The sequence below is a fragment of the Plenodomus lingam genome (genome assembly GCF_022343315.1).
Source record: "Plenodomus lingam strain CAN1 chromosome Unknown scaffold_20, whole genome shotgun sequence".
NCBI classification, from domain to species: Eukaryota; Fungi; Ascomycota; class Dothideomycetes; order Pleosporales; family Leptosphaeriaceae; genus Plenodomus; species Plenodomus lingam.
In genome coordinates this window covers 1,467,511-1,485,126 of record NW_027093974.1, presented here as the reverse complement: position 1 = coordinate 1,485,126, position 17,616 = coordinate 1,467,511, and the positions used below count along the sequence as shown (strand labels likewise).

General features: G+C 52.8%; 8 protein-coding genes across 8 annotated transcripts; 5 read left to right on the top strand and 3 right to left on the bottom strand.

Moving 5' to 3' along the window:
* Nucleotides 1-737: 737 nt before the first annotated feature.
* On the bottom strand, nucleotides 738-1,939 carry IAQ61_011495 (uncharacterized protein; the record flags this gene model as incomplete). The annotated part of the gene is made up of 3 exons (XM_066099225.1): nucleotides 738-1,324; nucleotides 1,379-1,507; nucleotides 1,564-1,939. The coding sequence occupies 3 exons, from the start codon at nucleotides 1,937-1,939 to the stop codon at nucleotides 738-740; spliced, it is 1,092 nt and encodes a 363-aa protein (XP_065950744.1).
* Nucleotides 1,940-2,125: 186 nt separating this feature from the next.
* Nucleotides 2,126-3,496, top strand: IAQ61_011494 (uncharacterized protein; the record flags this gene model as incomplete). Its single annotated transcript, XM_003844005.1, has 1 exon — nucleotides 2,126-3,496. One exon carries the CDS (start codon nucleotides 2,126-2,128, stop codon nucleotides 3,494-3,496), a length of 1,371 nt encoding a protein of 456 aa, XP_003844053.1.
* A 1,332-nt stretch (nucleotides 3,497-4,828) lies between these two features.
* Nucleotides 4,829-5,806, top strand: IAQ61_011493 (uncharacterized protein; the record flags this gene model as incomplete). The annotated part of the gene is made up of 3 exons (XM_003844003.2): nucleotides 4,829-5,002; nucleotides 5,126-5,534; nucleotides 5,605-5,806. Exons 1-3 carry the CDS (start codon nucleotides 4,834-4,836, stop codon nucleotides 5,804-5,806), a joined length of 780 nt encoding a protein of 259 aa, XP_003844051.1. The 5' UTR covers nucleotides 4,829-4,833.
* Nucleotides 5,807-8,395: 2,589 nt separating this feature from the next.
* On the top strand, nucleotides 8,396-9,168 carry IAQ61_011492 (uncharacterized protein; the record flags this gene model as incomplete). The annotated part of the gene is made up of 3 exons (XM_066099224.1): nucleotides 8,396-8,580; nucleotides 8,692-8,825; nucleotides 8,924-9,168. Coding segments are annotated over 3 exons (564 nt in total), but the record flags the coding sequence as incomplete, so codon positions are not given.
* Nucleotides 9,169-10,620: 1,452 nt separating this feature from the next.
* On the bottom strand, nucleotides 10,621-11,930 carry IAQ61_011491 (uncharacterized protein). The gene is made up of 4 exons (XM_003844001.2): nucleotides 11,584-11,930; nucleotides 11,223-11,350; nucleotides 10,932-11,076; nucleotides 10,621-10,826 (listed from the first exon to the last, which is right to left on the bottom strand). Exons 1-4 carry the CDS (start codon nucleotides 11,806-11,808, stop codon nucleotides 10,764-10,766), a joined length of 561 nt encoding a protein of 186 aa, XP_003844049.1. The 5' UTR covers nucleotides 11,809-11,930; the 3' UTR covers nucleotides 10,621-10,763.
* Nucleotides 11,931-12,717: 787 nt separating this feature from the next.
* On the bottom strand, nucleotides 12,718-12,994 carry IAQ61_011490 (uncharacterized protein; the record flags this gene model as incomplete). The annotated part of the gene is made up of 2 exons (XM_066099223.1): nucleotides 12,718-12,874; nucleotides 12,936-12,994. 2 exons carry the CDS (start codon nucleotides 12,992-12,994, stop codon nucleotides 12,718-12,720), a joined length of 216 nt encoding a protein of 71 aa, XP_065950742.1.
* Nucleotides 12,995-13,188: 194 nt separating this feature from the next.
* Nucleotides 13,189-13,425, top strand: IAQ61_011489 (uncharacterized protein; the record flags this gene model as incomplete). The annotated part of the gene is made up of 1 exon (XM_066099222.1): nucleotides 13,189-13,425. The coding sequence occupies one exon, from the start codon at nucleotides 13,189-13,191 to the stop codon at nucleotides 13,423-13,425; it is 237 nt and encodes a 78-aa protein (XP_065950741.1).
* Nucleotides 13,426-16,143: 2,718 nt separating this feature from the next.
* Nucleotides 16,144-16,476, top strand: IAQ61_011488 (uncharacterized protein; the record flags this gene model as incomplete). Its single annotated transcript, XM_066099221.1, has 2 exons — nucleotides 16,144-16,259; nucleotides 16,338-16,476. 2 exons carry the CDS (start codon nucleotides 16,144-16,146, stop codon nucleotides 16,474-16,476), a joined length of 255 nt encoding a protein of 84 aa, XP_065950740.1.
* Nucleotides 16,477-17,616: the final 1,140 nt, after the last annotated feature.

The window sequence follows — 17,616 nt, the reverse complement described above, 5'->3', positions numbered from 1 at the left end:
TGGCGCAGAAAGTCACAGAGTCACAGAGAGAAGGGCAAGGCGATGCAGAGGCCAGGACGGAGGGAGCTGAAGAATGGACTACTTTTAGTCTGCTTTCGCGAGCCGGCGGCGGTTGGTGTGCAAAATGGAGCCGTTTCAATCACTCAGCTTGGCGCGCAGAAGGCGGGTGGCAGGTGGGCTGGTGGGCGGGCAGGCAAAGCGCAGCATTGTAGCAGCGAGCGATGGCAATAGCAGTACAGTGGCAGCAGCAGCCATTGCGCCTGCCGCCACCACCACCATCGCCGCCACCGCCGCCGCCGCCTTCTTGTACTCTGCTACCATCTACTACCCATCATAGAGTACTGTACCCATCACCACCACCACCACCACCACCACCACCATTACCTGTGCTGTACAATACCTACCATCACCCACCCCAATGGCAAGGGGCCGATGATGCAAGTTTCTTGAATCCTCCCGTGCACGTGTGTGGAGCTCGGGACGGCTGCCAGGCGCCGTTGCCTCGACTGTTCGCTATCCGATTGGCAGCTCCTGTACCGATCAAGCCCCCCTCGACCGACTATCGATGCGACCTGACCTGAATACCTAGGAGTATACAGTACAAACGGTACGGTTCAGCAGAGTATTGACATGCACAACTGCGCCCTCCCCCGCCCTCCCCCTGATCTACTAGGCTATTACGGTATCCCCTCAAGTTGGTCCACATTGCTCTACATCACCCCATCTTCCATCCTCCATCAATCGTCCTCGTTTCTTGGCCGTCCTCGCTTTCGACCTGTTGCTTGCGACGACCCTGCCACCACTGCAGCCTCCAGCGCCGCCCCACTGCCATTGTACGCTTCTGCCACATCCAGCGTCCGTTGTATGCGCTTCTCGAGTTCCTCTGCATCCTCGCTCGCGCCGTACATGACCCTGATAAGGCACGCGACGCCCTCCCTGCCCACCTCGACCTTGCCTCGAGGGCCCACAATGTAATCGATCGTTTCATCTTGGCCAGGCGCTGCTTCCTTTACTTTGACAATATACCCGTCCTTGACCATGGCGGCCAGCGTTTTGTCCTTGTTGCCAATCGGTGTGCTTTGGTCTGCATTCATCCTCCTGAGCGCGCGGTCGAGCTTTCCTTCCGGCATGATGCCGCCAGAGATGGTAATCAGGGCAATGACCATAGTGTATAAGCCAACATAGGAATCCTCTCTGTTAAGAGTACCCTCTTCCAGCGGTTGTGAAGGGCCGATGATCTCTGGGATCCGGTACTCCTCAGGCAGGATGGATTGCAGCACCCACATACTGCTCGACTTGCTTTGCGACTCTGACGCTGCTGCAGCTGATGTCATATTAGCATACATTTCATGTGTGGTCCAGAAGATATTAACGTTACCGCGCTTTTGTCGCATGGTGACTCTGTCAGCCTTGGGCAGCTCTATCATTTGCATACCAAAGACCTCCATGAGATCGGTGTTTGCCTGCTGAAACACTTCTTTGAACAGGCGAGTATGCGATCCCAATACTACTACCCATCAGTATATAGAGTTGAGCCGGGTTGGTTTTGAGTGGAGTATTCACCTTTCTCGTTTATATCTTGACGCTTGATCGGTTTGCGGGAGTATTCGCAAGCAAGCGCATAGCGCACCAAGCTCTTGGACAATTGCTGAAGACTGCCACTTCCGCCCTCGCGTTCGCCCTCAGCCATGTCCCCGTCTACATCGTCATCGGATGATTCGTCTGGTCGTCTGTTGCGCTGTGTGTCTCGCTGCGTGGGCATGACTTCGTCCTCGAATTGTGTCTGTCGTCGACCGGCTCTTGGGGCCATTTGGTGCAGTGAGTCGGCAATAATCGAGTAGTGGGAGTGAGAGTGATATGTAGAAGTATAAGTGGAGAAATGCACCCTTGCAAAGATGTAAAGAGACGCACCCTCCAAGACACAGGAGACATGCCACATGAACGCGTTGACGCGCCGGCCGTCCAATTGCGCTAGTCGGCCCGTCTTCCCACTTTGACATCATTGCTCAAACCGCAGTCCATTTCCCGTCTCCATCTCCACTCTTCTCCGTAAACCGTCTCCCTCTGCCTCTCCCTCTCCACCCCCACACCTTTCTCCCCGAGGCCCCCCCTTCATGCGCCCGCCATGAGCTCCGTCCGACTAGCCGCACGACGGCCAATCTTCCGCTGCCTCAACACACCGTCTGCGCCCTGCCGTTCCAGTCCGCCAGTGCGACAAGCCAGTCGATATGCCAAAGAAGACATTGAAGCCGTATTGAGGAACATTCGGCCAAAAGGCCCCCGCAGAGACGATGACATGGTCTCGGTGCACCGCGCTGAACAGATTCGTCGTGCCAAAGCAATACGCAAACGGAATTGGCTTGCGCTCGGTGCTGCCCTGTCAATGATTGCACCCATCTTCCTGGTTAGATTGTGGGATGTGCCACTTGAGCCCAAGGACGGAGCTTCAAAAGAGCAAAACAGTCGCGGAGCAGTAGACATGATCTTGGGCCCGCCCACTAAGACCGATGCACCCCGCAAGATCGTAGACGAATGGCAAGGCAAAAAGGTTGTCATCGCTGCCGGAGACAAAGTGATCGCCGCACCAGCAACCAGCGAGAATCCACAAGCCTCAGATCCAGACGCCATTGAGCTCGTAGAGACAGGCACATCCTACGTCCCCTACTTCCCGCGCACCATCCGTCTTCCCGCTGACACAGCGGGACCCGAGAACATCGCCAGCGATGCAGAATACCAACTGCTCGGCCTCGGTATCCGAAAGGTCTCGTTCTTGAGAGTGCAGGTCTACGTGGTTGGACTCTACGTAAAGACAGCAGACATGTCCAAACTCCAAAATCATCTCATCAACACTGTCAACCCCACCGCCTCTGCCCTCATTCCTGGTGAAAAAGACGAACTCCGCTCCGCCCTCCTTGACCCCGAAAAGAGTACGCAGATCTGGGAATCTGTCCTGGATAAAAAAGGTGCAGACGCAATCGACATGGCATTCCGCGTCGTACCCTGCCGTGGCACAGACTTCAAGCACCTACAGGACGGATGGATGCGCGGTATTGCCTCGCGTACCGACGAAGTCAGGCGGAAACAAGCCGAACTCTTGCGTCAACAGGCTACAGAAAATAAAGCCATTGCCCTACCTAAGCCCGTCGAGGAGAGCGAATTCTCCGACGAATCCTTTGGCCTCGCCATGAAGGACTTCAAAAATCTCTTCCATGGCAAGGGCAAGGCGCCCAAGGGTAGCGTCATCATTCTCACACGGAGTAAGAGTGGTGCGCTGGGTGCGTTGTATCAGCCCCTTGTCAAGGGCGAGCAAGCGGAGAAGATGGGCAAGTCCGCTTGGCTGGGCGAGGTGAAGGATGAGAGGGTCAGCAGGCTGGTCTGGTTGTTGTATCTTGCGGGTGGAACTGTGAGCTCGGAGGATGCGAGGAAGAGTATTGTCAATGGCTGCATTGGGATTACTGAGCGCCCCGTTGGTACGGTGGAGACCATGGTGCAGTAATATCTGTTCTGCCAAGTTTGACTTTTTTTTTCCTAAAAATTTATTTGCTCTCTGTGCAAATATTGTTGAATACTAAGATGCGAATCTATGCAGAACTTTGTATACCTGGCAGTCGTTTTTCGAACCTAGTATCATTCCTTATTCACAGACACACGAGAAAACAAGAAGAGGGATCATGTGCAATGATTAAAAAACCTCCGAATAGGAATTGTGCTTCTGTTCCGTGTAGTAAAGTTTTCACCTTTTCTTAGTTTCTTAGGCTGGGTGGGTGACGTCATACATATATATCTCCTCTTTGTACTTTTTTTTCTCAAGATGCAAACAGCCCTACTGGCTACCTCTCACTCTCTTGCATTTCTCAAAGACTACGCTACGGTTCTTTGCATCTGAGCTAGGGTCGTTGGAAACCACAGCACCAGGACGGGGGATTCAAGGGGGGTCGAGGTATTTGAGGGGGAAAGGCATACGATTGGGCTAGGTACCGGTGTGCACACGCTTTTTGATTATGATTTATCTCTCCAGGGCTGCAGCCATCAGTGAGAGGCTCTAGAAGTCATTCTCTCGCCTCGCATGCTCTACATTGTCCACTGTCCATTCATATGTTACTGTCTTTTGGGCCCAGTCTATCTCCCTCCTATTCGCATGAGCCAATCTATGATAGTAGCATTATCTTTTATCCGTCATATTGTTCGCTGGGTTCAGATCGTTGTGTACAAGTTCCGAGTCATGCATATGACGAACACATGCTTCTATTTCACACAGAAGCCGGTGCACTTGGGCTTGTTCGCAAAGTTCCACAGCAACCTGCGCAGCGGATACTGAGAAAAGATATCATTCAATAGAGGCAGGAGGGTAAGTACTTCACAAGTCCGGTTGTGGAAGATTTATGCTTTTTAGCTAAGCCAAAGGTCCAGCAGAGGTCTTTGATAATGGATACGGGTGACGAGGAAGGACAAGTGTATGTGTTTTACACACCCGAGAGGTTAACGTACCGCCTAACTGGTAGACAGGCAGGGTCACGTGACATGCTTAGTTGCCCTAGTTTTGCCCATGTAATTGCTTAAAGCTTAGTTGCTTTAAGCTTAGTTGCTTAGGTTGCTTAGGTTGCTTAGAAGCTGCGAAGTAGTTTGCACCAGGCTACCTCATTGGCCATGTCTTCCCCAAAGTCCTTTCCTCGACTTTCCGGCTGTTTGCGGCAAGTCCACCTCTGAGCCTTCCTTCACTGGGTTTGTCCAACTCAGCGTTCTCACGTTCCGACATCCCAATTTCCAGTATACACATCCAAATAAGCATACACCACTCCATTCATACATACTTCACCACTAAGCCAAGACACCATGACCAAGATTTGGGGACTCGATCTCCGCGAGATTCAGTGGGCCAAGTTCAAAAACAGCTACATGTGGAACAAGGACTACCATATGCGACGTACGAAATTCATCATCTACCAACTCGCCATGATACCTACAGTTGTGAGCGAGAGCCTAGGCACTGCCGCTTTGAGTGGTAATTCAACCCCTCTCACTCTCTACAGATTCTTCATAAACTCATTCCTTACCTGCCTCTTCATCTCTCCTCCCCCAGAATGATTGAAAATACGCAAGCAAAGCAACTAAATCACTCCACCAGACTACAACCACCAGCAAAACTACGTCTCGCGCAACCCAGGCGCCACAGTCCACAACAACAACTTCATAGCTATAGCCTCGTACAACATCTTCGTCGGCATCTATGTCGCCACAATCTTCGGCTCCGCTTTCTTCTTCGACCTCTTTTGGCCCGAGCGGCACCAATCCTCCGCTGTGAAACTGGCGTGGAAGCTTTGCTCGGTGTTGGCATGTCTATTCACGCTGTCCTGCGCACTGGTGTATACGTATATTGTTGCCACGCAGCGCGCGTATATTTCCGGTCCTAATAGGGTGGAGAGCGAGCGGTTGTTGAAAGAGTATAATGGGAGTCCGTTGCGGTATGCCGATAATGGACGGGCAGTGGCCAGCGTGGTGTTGCTGTGGGTAGGCATGGTGTTTACATTTGCAAGGTAAGTAATCCACAATTTCCTTTTCATTTTCTCTATACTATACTAAAGTAGCTTGCTAACCTTTGAGTAGTACATATCTCCTCTGGCACTCGCTTGCACACATTGATGCCCATGGACCCAAATCAAGACATGCGTGCCGGTCAAGCGATGATGTTGGGAGCGAGGTTGATCAGGAGAAGCCGGTGGTTCATGATAGCAGTGGTTTTGAAACTACTGCAACGACGGTTACGCCGACGGGACATCCGGATGAGAAGCCTGCTGCGGGTGTCTAGGGCTCAATCGGATAGGTGCATACCAATCTGTTTGATCTCACCTATGTGTTCCAGACGATAGTAGAACTTGCATAGCACAGCAGGAACGGCAGCATCCTACCTCTTTAGACTGTGAGACTTAGCAAGTGCGACTGTCATCCTTCTCGATTAAACTCTTCGGTTGCTATATACATCAGTACCAATACAAGCAAGCTCACAGTTTCACTTTGAATCCACATTACATTTGTTGCCAAATGCAACTTCCTCTCACGCCTTTTCTAACTCAGAACTGGAGCCCAACTCCCCACGTACAAAGCTAATTGCACAGGATACTCATATGCAAAGGTGTGGCGGTCTTAGACACAATAACTGCAGTAAAGTAAAGCGGGTGGGCATGTAGTATCATGGCTCAAATGTATCATATACATATCATGCCATGAATCCTACTCAGCCTTCACGCCCCGAGTCCACAGGCCCATCATACCCAGATGCTTACTTCTGCTACCCCATGGACGTTCATCCATGGCACATAGTCCTTTCCACCGATTATTGCGGACACGTCAACTTAAGATACGACTACATAGTGGGTATGTGTACAGCCATAATCCCTCGAGTTTTCCGCACATAGCCATAGCACGGGAGTTGAAGTATAAACGCATTCGATGAGTATCTATGGTATGCATGTACCGGTAGATCTAGATACTTCATGATCACGTCACATGGTCCTACGGACACTAATCACCATGTGCGCGTCTTTCATTACGGCGTCCATCTCACACGTAGGGGGTCGAGATTTCAGCATGTTTTGGTTAGTCGTGGTAGATTGAGGCGTGCATTTCTTCCCGTGATGGCAGTCACAACTCGGAAGCACACGCTGTTGATCCGGTATCTGTGTGGGGACTCTGCTATGCGCTGGGGTAATGGTACTTGAATGCATGTAACAGGTCCAGGCGAGGACATGGGACCGTGTGGGTAAAGGGTTGTAAGTCTACTTTTTGTCGTGTGTTTTGCCGTGGTAGTCAAGTCTACCATTGGTAGATGAGTGCCATGAGGTCATAATTACACGGCCGGATATCATCATGATGTGAGCTTTTTTTAGGAGGGGTGTTGGGTATTGTGACCCGCGCGAGTCTGTGACTCCTACTTATTCTATCCTTGGTCATCTGGGACGTGGGTTCTGGCGAATGACGGTTGAGATCTAATTGCTGACGTGGGATGATTGGGTGGGCATGGCGAGGTAGTTGATGGTTGGTTTCATGTCAAGACGGAGATGTCGTATCGAAGGATTCACGACATGTGTCTATAGTAGGTTGACGATCGGATGGTACTCTATGGTATGGGGGTGCTAGAGGTAGTCGAAGCGATGCGGGTGTTGTGCCGGCGGGGATAGTACGTAGGTTGTGAGATAGTATACGGCGAGATGGGGTTGCGCATGTAGAGTGCTGATGTATGTTACCAGGTTTGAGATATAGCATGGAAGCGATGATGATATATATAGCGCGACTTAATCTACCGTCTACTGTATCTGAAGTCCTTTCCCATCATCGGGGTGCTGGAATCGAATTGATGGCTGGGATGTACTGTGTGATGATGACGACAACAACTGAGTCTGCAACTGGAAAGTGAACCCTCAAGCATACTGATACCATAGAACCCTGGGGCAAACCAAGGACGGTTGATAGATATTGCACACGATAAGCCATCATCTCAGCCCCCATCCCACCCCACAGCACGCGAATTCCTCACCTACATACGTCAAACATACCACCCACCATCCACACCCTCGGCTCCAGCCCCCACTTTCACCACCCCCCAGCAAAGAACCAGCCCAATCCTCATACCCACCCACCCGGCTACCCAAACAACATCAACCGGGCAGATAATTCCAAGCGAACGGGTTCAAGGAACCCGACCCGTGTCTCGTTCGGCTAACAGCATCCTACCTATGTACCTATTCGAGCTGCAACTCCGTACCGGTACCGTTCCAACACGGCTCGGCTAACCATCTCGATATGACCAACAGAGGGTCGCCGGAGCTCGTGTGCCGCACGCGAAGGTAGGCATCAAGGACGTTGCGAGATGCATGCACATGGCGGTACCATACATGGGGAACGAACCTAGATGGGCATGGCATGCTGCCTTATTGTGAAGTGGTGGCTTACACTGTGCAATGCACGTCATGATTCCACCTCTTATGTTCCGCGGGGGTCGCAGCTTGTGATTGCATGAGATGGGAACTACATACCCAAGCAACATGTGAAGCGAACGCTTCAAGGGTTCTGCATGCACATTTGTGGTGTTTGGCACGTGCAGTCATGTGCAGTCATGTGATCATGGGGTTGAGGAAGCAGAGATCTACACTCTGATTTGACTGTACATCAACGGGTTGGGTAGTCTCGGTGTAAATCAAAGCCTATATATTCTCGCTGCAAAGTGAAATGTACGACTGACTAGTTCTCATTTTGCTATCTGAGGGGTATCATGTACCTGTGGCATTGATGGTATGTACTACTCTAAGAACATGGTACTCTACAAACTATCCATTCTCAGCACACCAAGCCATTTTGCCTTGCCCTACCTATCCACTTGGCGATAATTAACCCTACATAGTACCTAAATCCCACACCCTTCCTCGTCCACCACCACCATGCCCCAAATTCCCCAAGCGCAACAATCACCTCCTCTCGCATTACGTCGCCACAACACTCCCGATTGCCCTCTGCCACGGCGCCAACACCTGCATCCAGTCTCACCCCCCAAGCCGGCCCGACCCCCTGGTCTAACCGTCAAAAAACGTCTCTAGCAGCCGTATAATAGAGTACCTCCCGCCGCTTTAATGTAACCACGGTTAGATTTCAAGGGGGGAAAGACAGGGTGGAGAAAAGGGAACAATTTCCCTCTTCTAGAAGCCCACCTGTTCCGTCATTGGTTTCTTCTCTCCTCCTTCTAGAAACCCGCTTGTTCGTCATTGCGCAGGGTGATGACAATCTCAAATGTGAAACCGTAGGGTGTGCTGCTGGAACTGCATGTACGTACCATGGTACGCTTGTTTCTCGCGTAGGCCGGTAGGGGCCCGAGACGGCATGTAACTAAAGATGTAACTAAAGAAAGTAGTGTGCAGATTCTATGTATAGCTAGCAAACACAGCAGCAGTAGCAGCAGCAGCTGAAAGCGTAAATGACGCCTCGTTTTGCCCTGTAATCTGCACACTACAAACACTACCGCGCACAGCCAAACAATTGTCAGTGACAACAGGCCTGACTCGCTCAGACGTGTCGTTTCCAGCCTCTGCTTTTCTTATTCCCGTTGCTCAAACGTCCCGTCCACAACCCCATGTGGAAAGTCCCCCAGCCCCCAACATCCTCGCGAAAACAGAAAAATAAAATAGCAAAACCAAAACTCACAACGGCTGGTTCGCCCCATCTGCCCAGCGGGCCCTGGCGCACATTTAACCGACCTTGTAATCCAGCCACAGGCCTTCCCACCACCTTCTCATCACAATGACCATGTTACAGTGCCAAAACCTCGTGAAACCCAAAAAGCCACATACAAAACCACCCGAATTACAATCACACAACCCCCAAAACCCCAAAACTCAAACCCATCTCCTCCCCGCCACCCGTCAACACGAAAAAAAAAAATCCCCCCCCTCCGCCCCAAGCCACTCATCTCGCGTAGACCCCGGCTAATACTTGACGCATTCCCCGCGACCAGCAAAATAAATAAACAAATAAACAGTCGGCCGAAAGGGACTTACACAAGTCCTATACAACCCTCCGAAAGACCTACGAGGACAAGGGAGATCAGCCAACCAGTTTAGGCATTACTATACCTACACCACCTATAACGCATTACACCCAACCCCCACACCCCTTGGAAACCTGTACCGTATGCGGTAAAGGGCTAGCGTTGCGGCGCAACCCAACCCGCTCCAAGAGAGAGAGAGAGAGAGAGTCCAGACCGGCTAACCCAGTCGGAGCAACAGCACCACTACCAGCGCAAACCCACGCAAAACAAACAAACAAACAAACAGCCACTCTAGGGCGGCCATGATATACCGTCCTCGTACTGTGCGCACAATAGACCTGTAGTGTTGAAAGATGCAGATGTGCAGTGCATGGCAGACTACAGACTGCGATTTCCACGATATGTGTGTGTGACCAGGAAATGAAGATATGCGCTCCTAACCCGCCATCGTCCCCGTACTGCCCTGTACGAAATCCAGGTTTTGTTTCCTCGATATATGCGTAAGATATGTACTTGGATTGTACCTGTAGAGCCCGAATCAGACACCTACATACCCATATGTACAATACATACTGCGCCTGCACCGATGTACGAGTCGTGCAATCAAATTAAAATGAAAACAAAACTGGTTCGGATATTTCTCATGTCGGGTGGGCGAGGGGGGCGGGGTACCCACATTTAAGGCTGAAGAAGGGGAAGGATATGAGGCCGAAAGAATTTCTAGAAGAACGGTAGGGAAAAAAAAGGGGGGGGAGGAGGGGGAGTCCGGGCACGGGTGGGTGGGTGGGCTGGCGGGCTGGCGGGCTGGGCTTTTCTTTTGCTTATCATATGTCAGTGCGCAGTGTGCGCACACGCTCGCTCACTGCATTGAGAAGGGGGTGTTAATGTTTTGCATGAGATGGGTATTGGTTTTCAGGGACAAGGATTACGGGGGCAGTGAGATGATTACGCGGTCGTCGAGGTGTTGCTGCTGATTCTCTAAACCTGGACACGGCGGCTGAAGTTCTTCTAGGCCTTTGGCATCGCCGCTAGAGGGTCAAGATATCGTATGTATCGGGATCGGGAAGGCGAGGGAAGGAGATGGAGCTTATGCAGGATGCAGAAATGTGTATTTTCGATCTAAGTTGTGGGTGATTCTGAGAATGGTGTCGACTGCACCGTGATCGCGCTCGCTATTCCACCTCGTCCTCTTGAGGCACGCCCTGCCATGGTCACAACTGTGGCCAAATGTTCAAACGACACGCCTGTCTGCCATGACCCTGACGATGGATCCTGGGCCAGCTATCTCGACGAGCTGCATGTAGATTAGCATGACGAGTTAAGAACAGCAATTCGGTGGCTGAGCGTCGCTTGGCCACGAGAAGCACCGAGTAGTATTAGTAAGAATCGCAGGTCGTACCTTTTCATGCCAGCTGAGCAACACACTCATGGCCTGGCCACCACCCTCTCCTCCACCGCGAGTATGAATCTGTGAGAAACCGGTTGGCTGAGGTGTGATGTGGCGTGTGCCGCTACCTTCGGTTGCGTGTGCCATGCCTTTGTAACTAGAAGCAATAAAGAATTAGCTAAGAAGGAACAGTGTGCAGGCGTCAAGGAGAATTCGAATGAAGGAATCCGCTCGTGGCCCATTTGCAGGCCTTCATTCTGCCAATGCTGGCCTGAATGCAGTCATGCGAAGAGGAGAACGTACATGTACTTCATCAGTACGTCCAATGCCTCTGTGCCACCCGGAGCGCCATATAGCCGGCTGAGTATCGGTGACATGTCTGACTGGCGAATGGACTGTAATATTTCTATGACGATGGCGAGATAAGCTTCCTAAAGACGGTAAGACATGTCAGCCTTGTCTCCCATTGCAGATTGTTGTGTGATGGGCGAAGAAGGACCCTGGTCATCGGTAACCCAAGTCCAGATGCGCGGTTGCAGAGGTGGCCACAGGTCGTCCGAATGCGGAGAGACAATCGACCATAGCGTGTCACTGCTACGGGCGAAAGCCAGCAACGGTGTGCATTGAGAGGTGGTGGTGGTCAGGTGGTAAGGCCGCAACGTACCTTGCCCTTCTCATCTCCTCCGTAGGGGGGGTTTTCCAGGGCGCTCTGCAGAGCTCCCTCGTTGTCTCCGCCTCTCAGCAGCTGCCGTATTTGCTGGGCGGTGTTCTGGACATCGGCAGTGGATATGGGTGTGACGGCGGGTGTGAGGGAGCTTAGGTCGAAGTTGGCGGGGCTGTCTGGGTCCAGGGCATCGATATTAATGGTTCTCCAGTTGATGTTGGCCATGGCGGAAGCTGTACGCTTTCGTAACGCAGGTCGACAAGCAGGAGTCGGCCTGAAGCAAGTGGTGGTGGTGGTGGTGGTGGTAGGAGTAGTAGTGGTGGTAGTGGCGGAGGCGTTGGTGGTCGGCGCAGAGTGGAGCTGCGGTGAGGTTGCAATTCGGGACGCCGCATCATGGGGTGCAGGGCAGGCAGGCGGCTCCACCCTGTGCCAAGTCGTGGCTTCCCAACTCAGACGCAGCGACGTCTTGTGAATCCATCAGCGGTAGTACACATTAGCTTCGGGAGTCAACACGGCCAGGCAGACAGTCACAGATCGGACCCAGCATCTACGTTGTAATAACACTAACTGCACAGCTCCATCGATCTTCCCGAGCGGGTCATCCGAGGCGCCACAGGTGCGACGGGGGAGTCGACGAGGCACCATGGGAACGGTCAAGACAAGACATCACACTGAGCAGCACGCGTTGTCCATGCATCGTCAAAAAGAAATCCAAAGTGTGTAGATTGGAATTAGTCTAAACTGCCAGACATGTCGCGAGACATGATTTTGAGGCTCAGGCGCTCTGTCTAGCTGTTCATACATGGCCGTCCGCTGAATAACAAATCGTCGTCGAGTCTGTCGTGAACCTGGTGCGATTCAACCCAGCCCGCCGAGCTAATATACAAATGATCCAAGCCAATATGTGCCAATGAAGGCTGGCCGTGGAACTCTACCCAGATATGCGGTTGGTGAAGAAAAAAAAAGAGAGTCCGTTTTGGTATCTATGCCCGAGCCCATCCTAATCTATAAAACGCCGATTGAGAAAAAATAACTTTTTGCCGTAAGGAGATGCTTCGCTGAACGTGGGACGCAAGGGGAGCAAGGCTTGAGACGCTCGATGACGCAGGAGAAAAACCGGAAAAAGCGAGGGTATTACGCAGGTGAGAAACGAAATAGTCGCTGGGTATTAAAGGCGTTATCGCAGGAAGTAGTTGGATGGAGGAAGGAAGTGTTGCGCCGGTAAGGAGGAATGGTGGCCAGTGGTGAGTGGTGAGTTGGGAGTGTGGTGTGCGGGAAATAGTGGGGAGAGCTGCAGTCACGGGTTCGTTAGTCCAGGGTGGATGACATGACTAGAGCTCGGCTGAACCTACGTTGCGTGGGACAGTATCCCTCTGATACTCAACGAAACACCAAGCTCATAACTCGCCATTTCGCGGTCGTGAGCAGGCAGTAGCGCAGGGCGAGGAAAGCCATGGTTCGTTGAGGTGATGGGCAGCTGTCCTTATTTGGGTGGAGGTGGGGGTGGCTTGGGTGTACCCGTGGTATCATAAGCACCGCGGCCCATGTTGTTGGACTCTGATTCTCTGAGGATCATGTTGTTGATGGGCTCGTTGACTATCTTATATGTCAGCTGATGAGTCGCACAATACAGTCAGGCATGGACAAGGGCAACGCCACAGGCAGACTCACAAGTTGATTGAGACGTTGTGTCAGCGGGAAGCTGAGGAGGGCCGGTACAAGTGGCCCAAGAGAGAAGGTAAGGCGGAAGCGAATGTGGTGGTCGGCAGAAAAGTCCAAGTGAAGGCGGAAGGGCAAGGCGACAACGGAGAGGTGACGGCGGGGTTTGGCGATGTAAATTAAATAGCGTCGTGTTCCAATGGACTGGCCAGGCAGTGCAATGGTGGAGAGGAATGAGTGGACAGCTCGAAGGGAGTGAGGATGGAAATAGGAAATTCGGAAGAAGGGCGCCCTTTGACAGCTATATCTAGTAGAATCAGGGGCCCTGACGAGTTGCGCGTGGCCTTGGCCTGGGACGAGACAAATGAAATGAGACGACAGTGCGCTCGTCAGGACAGCAAAGCGCAGACTACATGACGTGCCGGGAGCAGACGGGACCTTCGGGGCTGTTTCAACTAGCTCCCTGTCGCCCAGTTCGGGCCTGCTTGTGGCAGAAATTACTGTGTGTGCGGCCAGAGACAGGGAGCCAGGGTGATCTGCGGAGCTGATTCCACGAGAGAGGTTATCCCCTGGGTTGTGGCCCAAGCCAGCATCCTAGAAGCCCGTACCTGAAGCTAGCGCAAGGCCGAGTGGGCCAACGGCCGCTGCTGGGGTGTGTGTGTGTGTCTACAGTGTGGTGGCACTTTGGTGGGAAGTTGAGTGTGGGTGGGTGTGAGTGGGTGGTGAGAAGTGTGCCCAGTTGTGGTGTGTAGTGTGTGTGTGTGGTATTTGCAGTTGATACCTACCGTAACCAGGGGGCGTTTTGTTATTATTGATGGCAAAAAGGTAGGTATCCTGTCCGCCCACGCCTAAAAGATCTCACACACACACACACACACACCCTCTCTTGTTCTCTCTCTTCCACGCACACACACAAGTGCACAGTGTACACATCAACAGGCCACTCTGACCCAGGCTGGCTGGGCTGAGATGAGACGGGCGTCAGCGCGCGAGATCTCCCTCTCGTTGCCATGACTGGTCATTGACTCGTCGTGCCGCGTCTGTCTGCACATGGATAAGGGTTGGTTGGTTGGTTGGTAGGTAGGTAGGTAACAACACAGCTGGCTCCGCGCCAGAAGCAAAGCCAGAAGCCAGAAGCTAAACCAGGCCAAAAAGACGCCGCACGCCCGCGGGCCCTCTTCCCCGATGAGGGGGGCCCACTTGCCTCGCTGAATCAACTCAGCAGTGCCACCACAGCAGAAGAAGCAGGTCTGCAGCCGTGCTCCATTCACCTCCCACCCAACCGTCGCCCAGGTTGCTGGGAGGCGTTGTCCATCAGCCTACATGGCGATGGGTAGTACGGTACGGTACGGTAGATGAGAGATGAGGAGAAGAGAGCCTGCCCAGCCATTTTGTAGATTTTGTGTGGTGCGTGTGCGTCTATGACTCTTTGCAGGCGAGCCAGCCACATTTGCTTTTTGCGCGGCGACCCATGCTTCCACCCGTATGTACTGTATACTGTACTCTCTACCTACCATGGACTCTGCTGTACTCTACTGTACCTCTGCTGTACCTCTGCTGTACCTCTGCTGTATGTACCTAGCTAGCCATACCATACGTATCGCGACCAATGCCTTGTCCTGGTTAGGCCATGTCTGCGTTGGCAGTTGCGGCCTGTCTCCCTCACAACTGTCTCCCTCAAGTGCTGGCCACACCCATCCACGTGGGTTTTGCTGTGTAAAGGATGCAGCCTGCCCGCAGAACCACTCGCGCCTTCTTCTTCCCTTAGCAACCAACTCGCCCCCCTTCCCTCCCTCCCTCCCTCCCTCCCCTCCTCTCCCCTTCTCTCCCCTTCCCATCTATCTCTACGGTTAAGGGCTGGCGCATACCATTACCGCGGGCAAACAACGTTGGAATAGACCGTACTAGGCACTTCAATACACCACTCCCGTCACTCTGTAGTAAGCAGACACTTCGGCCCCCTCTCCCCCCAAGCAGGAGCCGTTGGCGTTTGGCCGGCTCGGGGAGTGGAGCCTCGGCGCCGCCAGCATCTCGCCTGGCTTTTAGGGCTATAACATCTTCTGGAATAGCTATGGAAGCTGCGCACGTTAGCTGCTGTGTTGGCCTCGCATTGCTGCAATTGTTGTTCATCTCCCCCACCGCCCACCGCCCACCGCCTACCGCCTACCGCCTACCGCCCCCCCTCCCCGCCAGGTCATCCCCCCCCCCTCGTACAATGCTGTACGCTCACAACCACGACTCTGCACCAGACTCTGCACTGACTTGCACCCACCACTGCCTACCCACAACCCATCTCTTCCGCTAGACCAGAGAGATTTGGCCGTCTCCTGTTCGCAATCAGCCATGTCGCATCCATCCATCAGTGCGATCGGATCGCTGCAAGCCATCCGCGCTTCCAAGCACACGGATGCTGCTCTGCAAGGTGCTGCCTGGCCTTAAGGCTTGTTCGCTGTAACGCTGCTGCACCTACCAGGGTCTTTGCCTGGCACTGGCAGGCTGGCATGGTCCCACGCACAATCATCTCTTGTTGTCCGAAGCAAAAAAAAAATCGACTTGTCGCTGCGTCACTAGTATGTATGTGTGTACTATGTGTGTGTACTGTACGTAGGTAGTAGCCTGAGGTAGCCACCACCACCATCATCATCATCATCATCATCATCATCATCATCATCATCATCATGGCTGGTCCTTGGCCTCACACACACACACACACACACACACACACACACACACACACACACACACACACACAACGGGGCACACCCCCCATACCCACACTCAGTACACTCAGCACACGCACTCACCCAACACATAGGATGGCTCCAGAGACCACCACGACGCCTATATCCTCTTTTCGGATCTCCCAGCGCCTGCACCGACCTTTCTACAATTTGCTCAAAAATGCAACCCGGATCCCGCTGCCAATGGTATAATTCGCACGGGGCTGCAACGCTGATTCGCCCTAGGCGGCCCTTACCGACGAACCCCTTCTCTGCCAAGCCCGCTATCGCCCAGGGGTAGGTCAACGCAGCCTGAAACCTGCAGGCATCCCATCGCTAGCTCGCCAGCCTCTCCGTACTCTGACAGAGGACCAGAGACAGAGAGAGCCCTGAACATCATTTGGTCAGCCCAACGCCCTCTGCTGGTCGGCGATACACCTACCATGTACGCACAGGATTTTCGCAGGGTCTCTTCAAGCGCAATCATACCCTTGGCCTCACCAACATGACTTGATAGCAGTCGAATGGCAATCAAAGACATGGATGCTGCTTTACTTACTGTGGGTACATAGGGGGATCATTCTTGAACGCCCATGTTCTCGGCGCGACAGAACACGACCAGATCGTCTCCAAAGTCTACTGTACACACCTACCGATGGTTTTCCAAGTCAGGACCTCTTCTCAACAACTGCCCGACCTGCCAACCTGACTCCTGCTCACCTGCCGCCTGCAGCTTCTCCGATCCCAACAACGGCTGTTTTTGTGCAATCAATAGACTGCTGCAATCCACGGCTGTCTCCTGCGCACCGCCTATACGGACATTCAATAGACGGCCGCTCTTTCCATCAGAGAAAAAAAAACCTTCTGGAAATTGTGATCGTGAACGTTAGCGTGCGGGGAGTCGGGTATAGCGAACGGTTTTGGCGAATGGCTTCTTTTACACGCTATCACCGGCTGTCCCCTCCGATGGAAGCGAAGCAGGGGCCGTCTTCTCGAAAGGATCAGCATCTGCAGCGTTAACCCTGCCGACACGTGGAACGCAGTTTTGTGGAACCTCTGACTAGCGACTGGTAAACAACCCGCAAGCCCGCCCATTCATTCCTTGCGAGACGGCCTCCAGACGGCCGAATGGCGCCGACGCACAAACTGTATGAGGGATACTATATTGTGGTACCTATCATCTATACTGCACGGTAGACAGTGGTATCAACTCTGCTTGCAAAGTCGATCTTCGTCACGTCCGTTCGGTCCGGTCAGCAGCTTGACAGAACCCACCGGTGGGACAGCATTAGCCGGTGGATCTGGCCGCATCAGGTAATACGGCTGGTGCTTGTTGCACATCGCAACGTTGCACGCACACACCCTCTTTTCCTCAACCCTGGAATCAAACGTTGAGATTACAACAGGTCGACTTTTCGTCATGCAAGCTCAGCACGGTTGGGAAGATCAGACCGCGGGATTTCTTCTGCTAATTCGTAAAGTGCAATCGGCGTCCCCGATTTGACAACCACAACTACTTGGCCATGGTCGTGTGCCGCGGACGAGTACAAGCTTCAGCAGCTTCCATCGTCGTAGGCTACTTCGACCAATCCTTTCACATCCTCTTGTAGTGCAACTTTCCTCAGTCTCTCGTTCCTGAAATGACTCCCGCGGC

Excerpts from the sequence above, each read along its gene's own strand:
- IAQ61_011491 (XM_003844001.2), bottom strand. The coding sequence starts at position 11,808 with ATGGCCAACATCAACTGGAGAACCATTAATATCGATGCCCTGGACCCA. Across the intron at positions 11,351-11,583 it reads GAGGAGATGAGAAGGGCAAG|GAAGCTTATCTCGCCATCGT; the intron begins GTACGTTGCGGC and ends TACCGTCTTTAG. Across the intron at positions 11,077-11,222 it reads GACGTACTGATGAAGTACAT|TTACAAAGGCATGGCACACG; the intron begins GTACGTTCTCCT and ends TATTGCTTCTAG.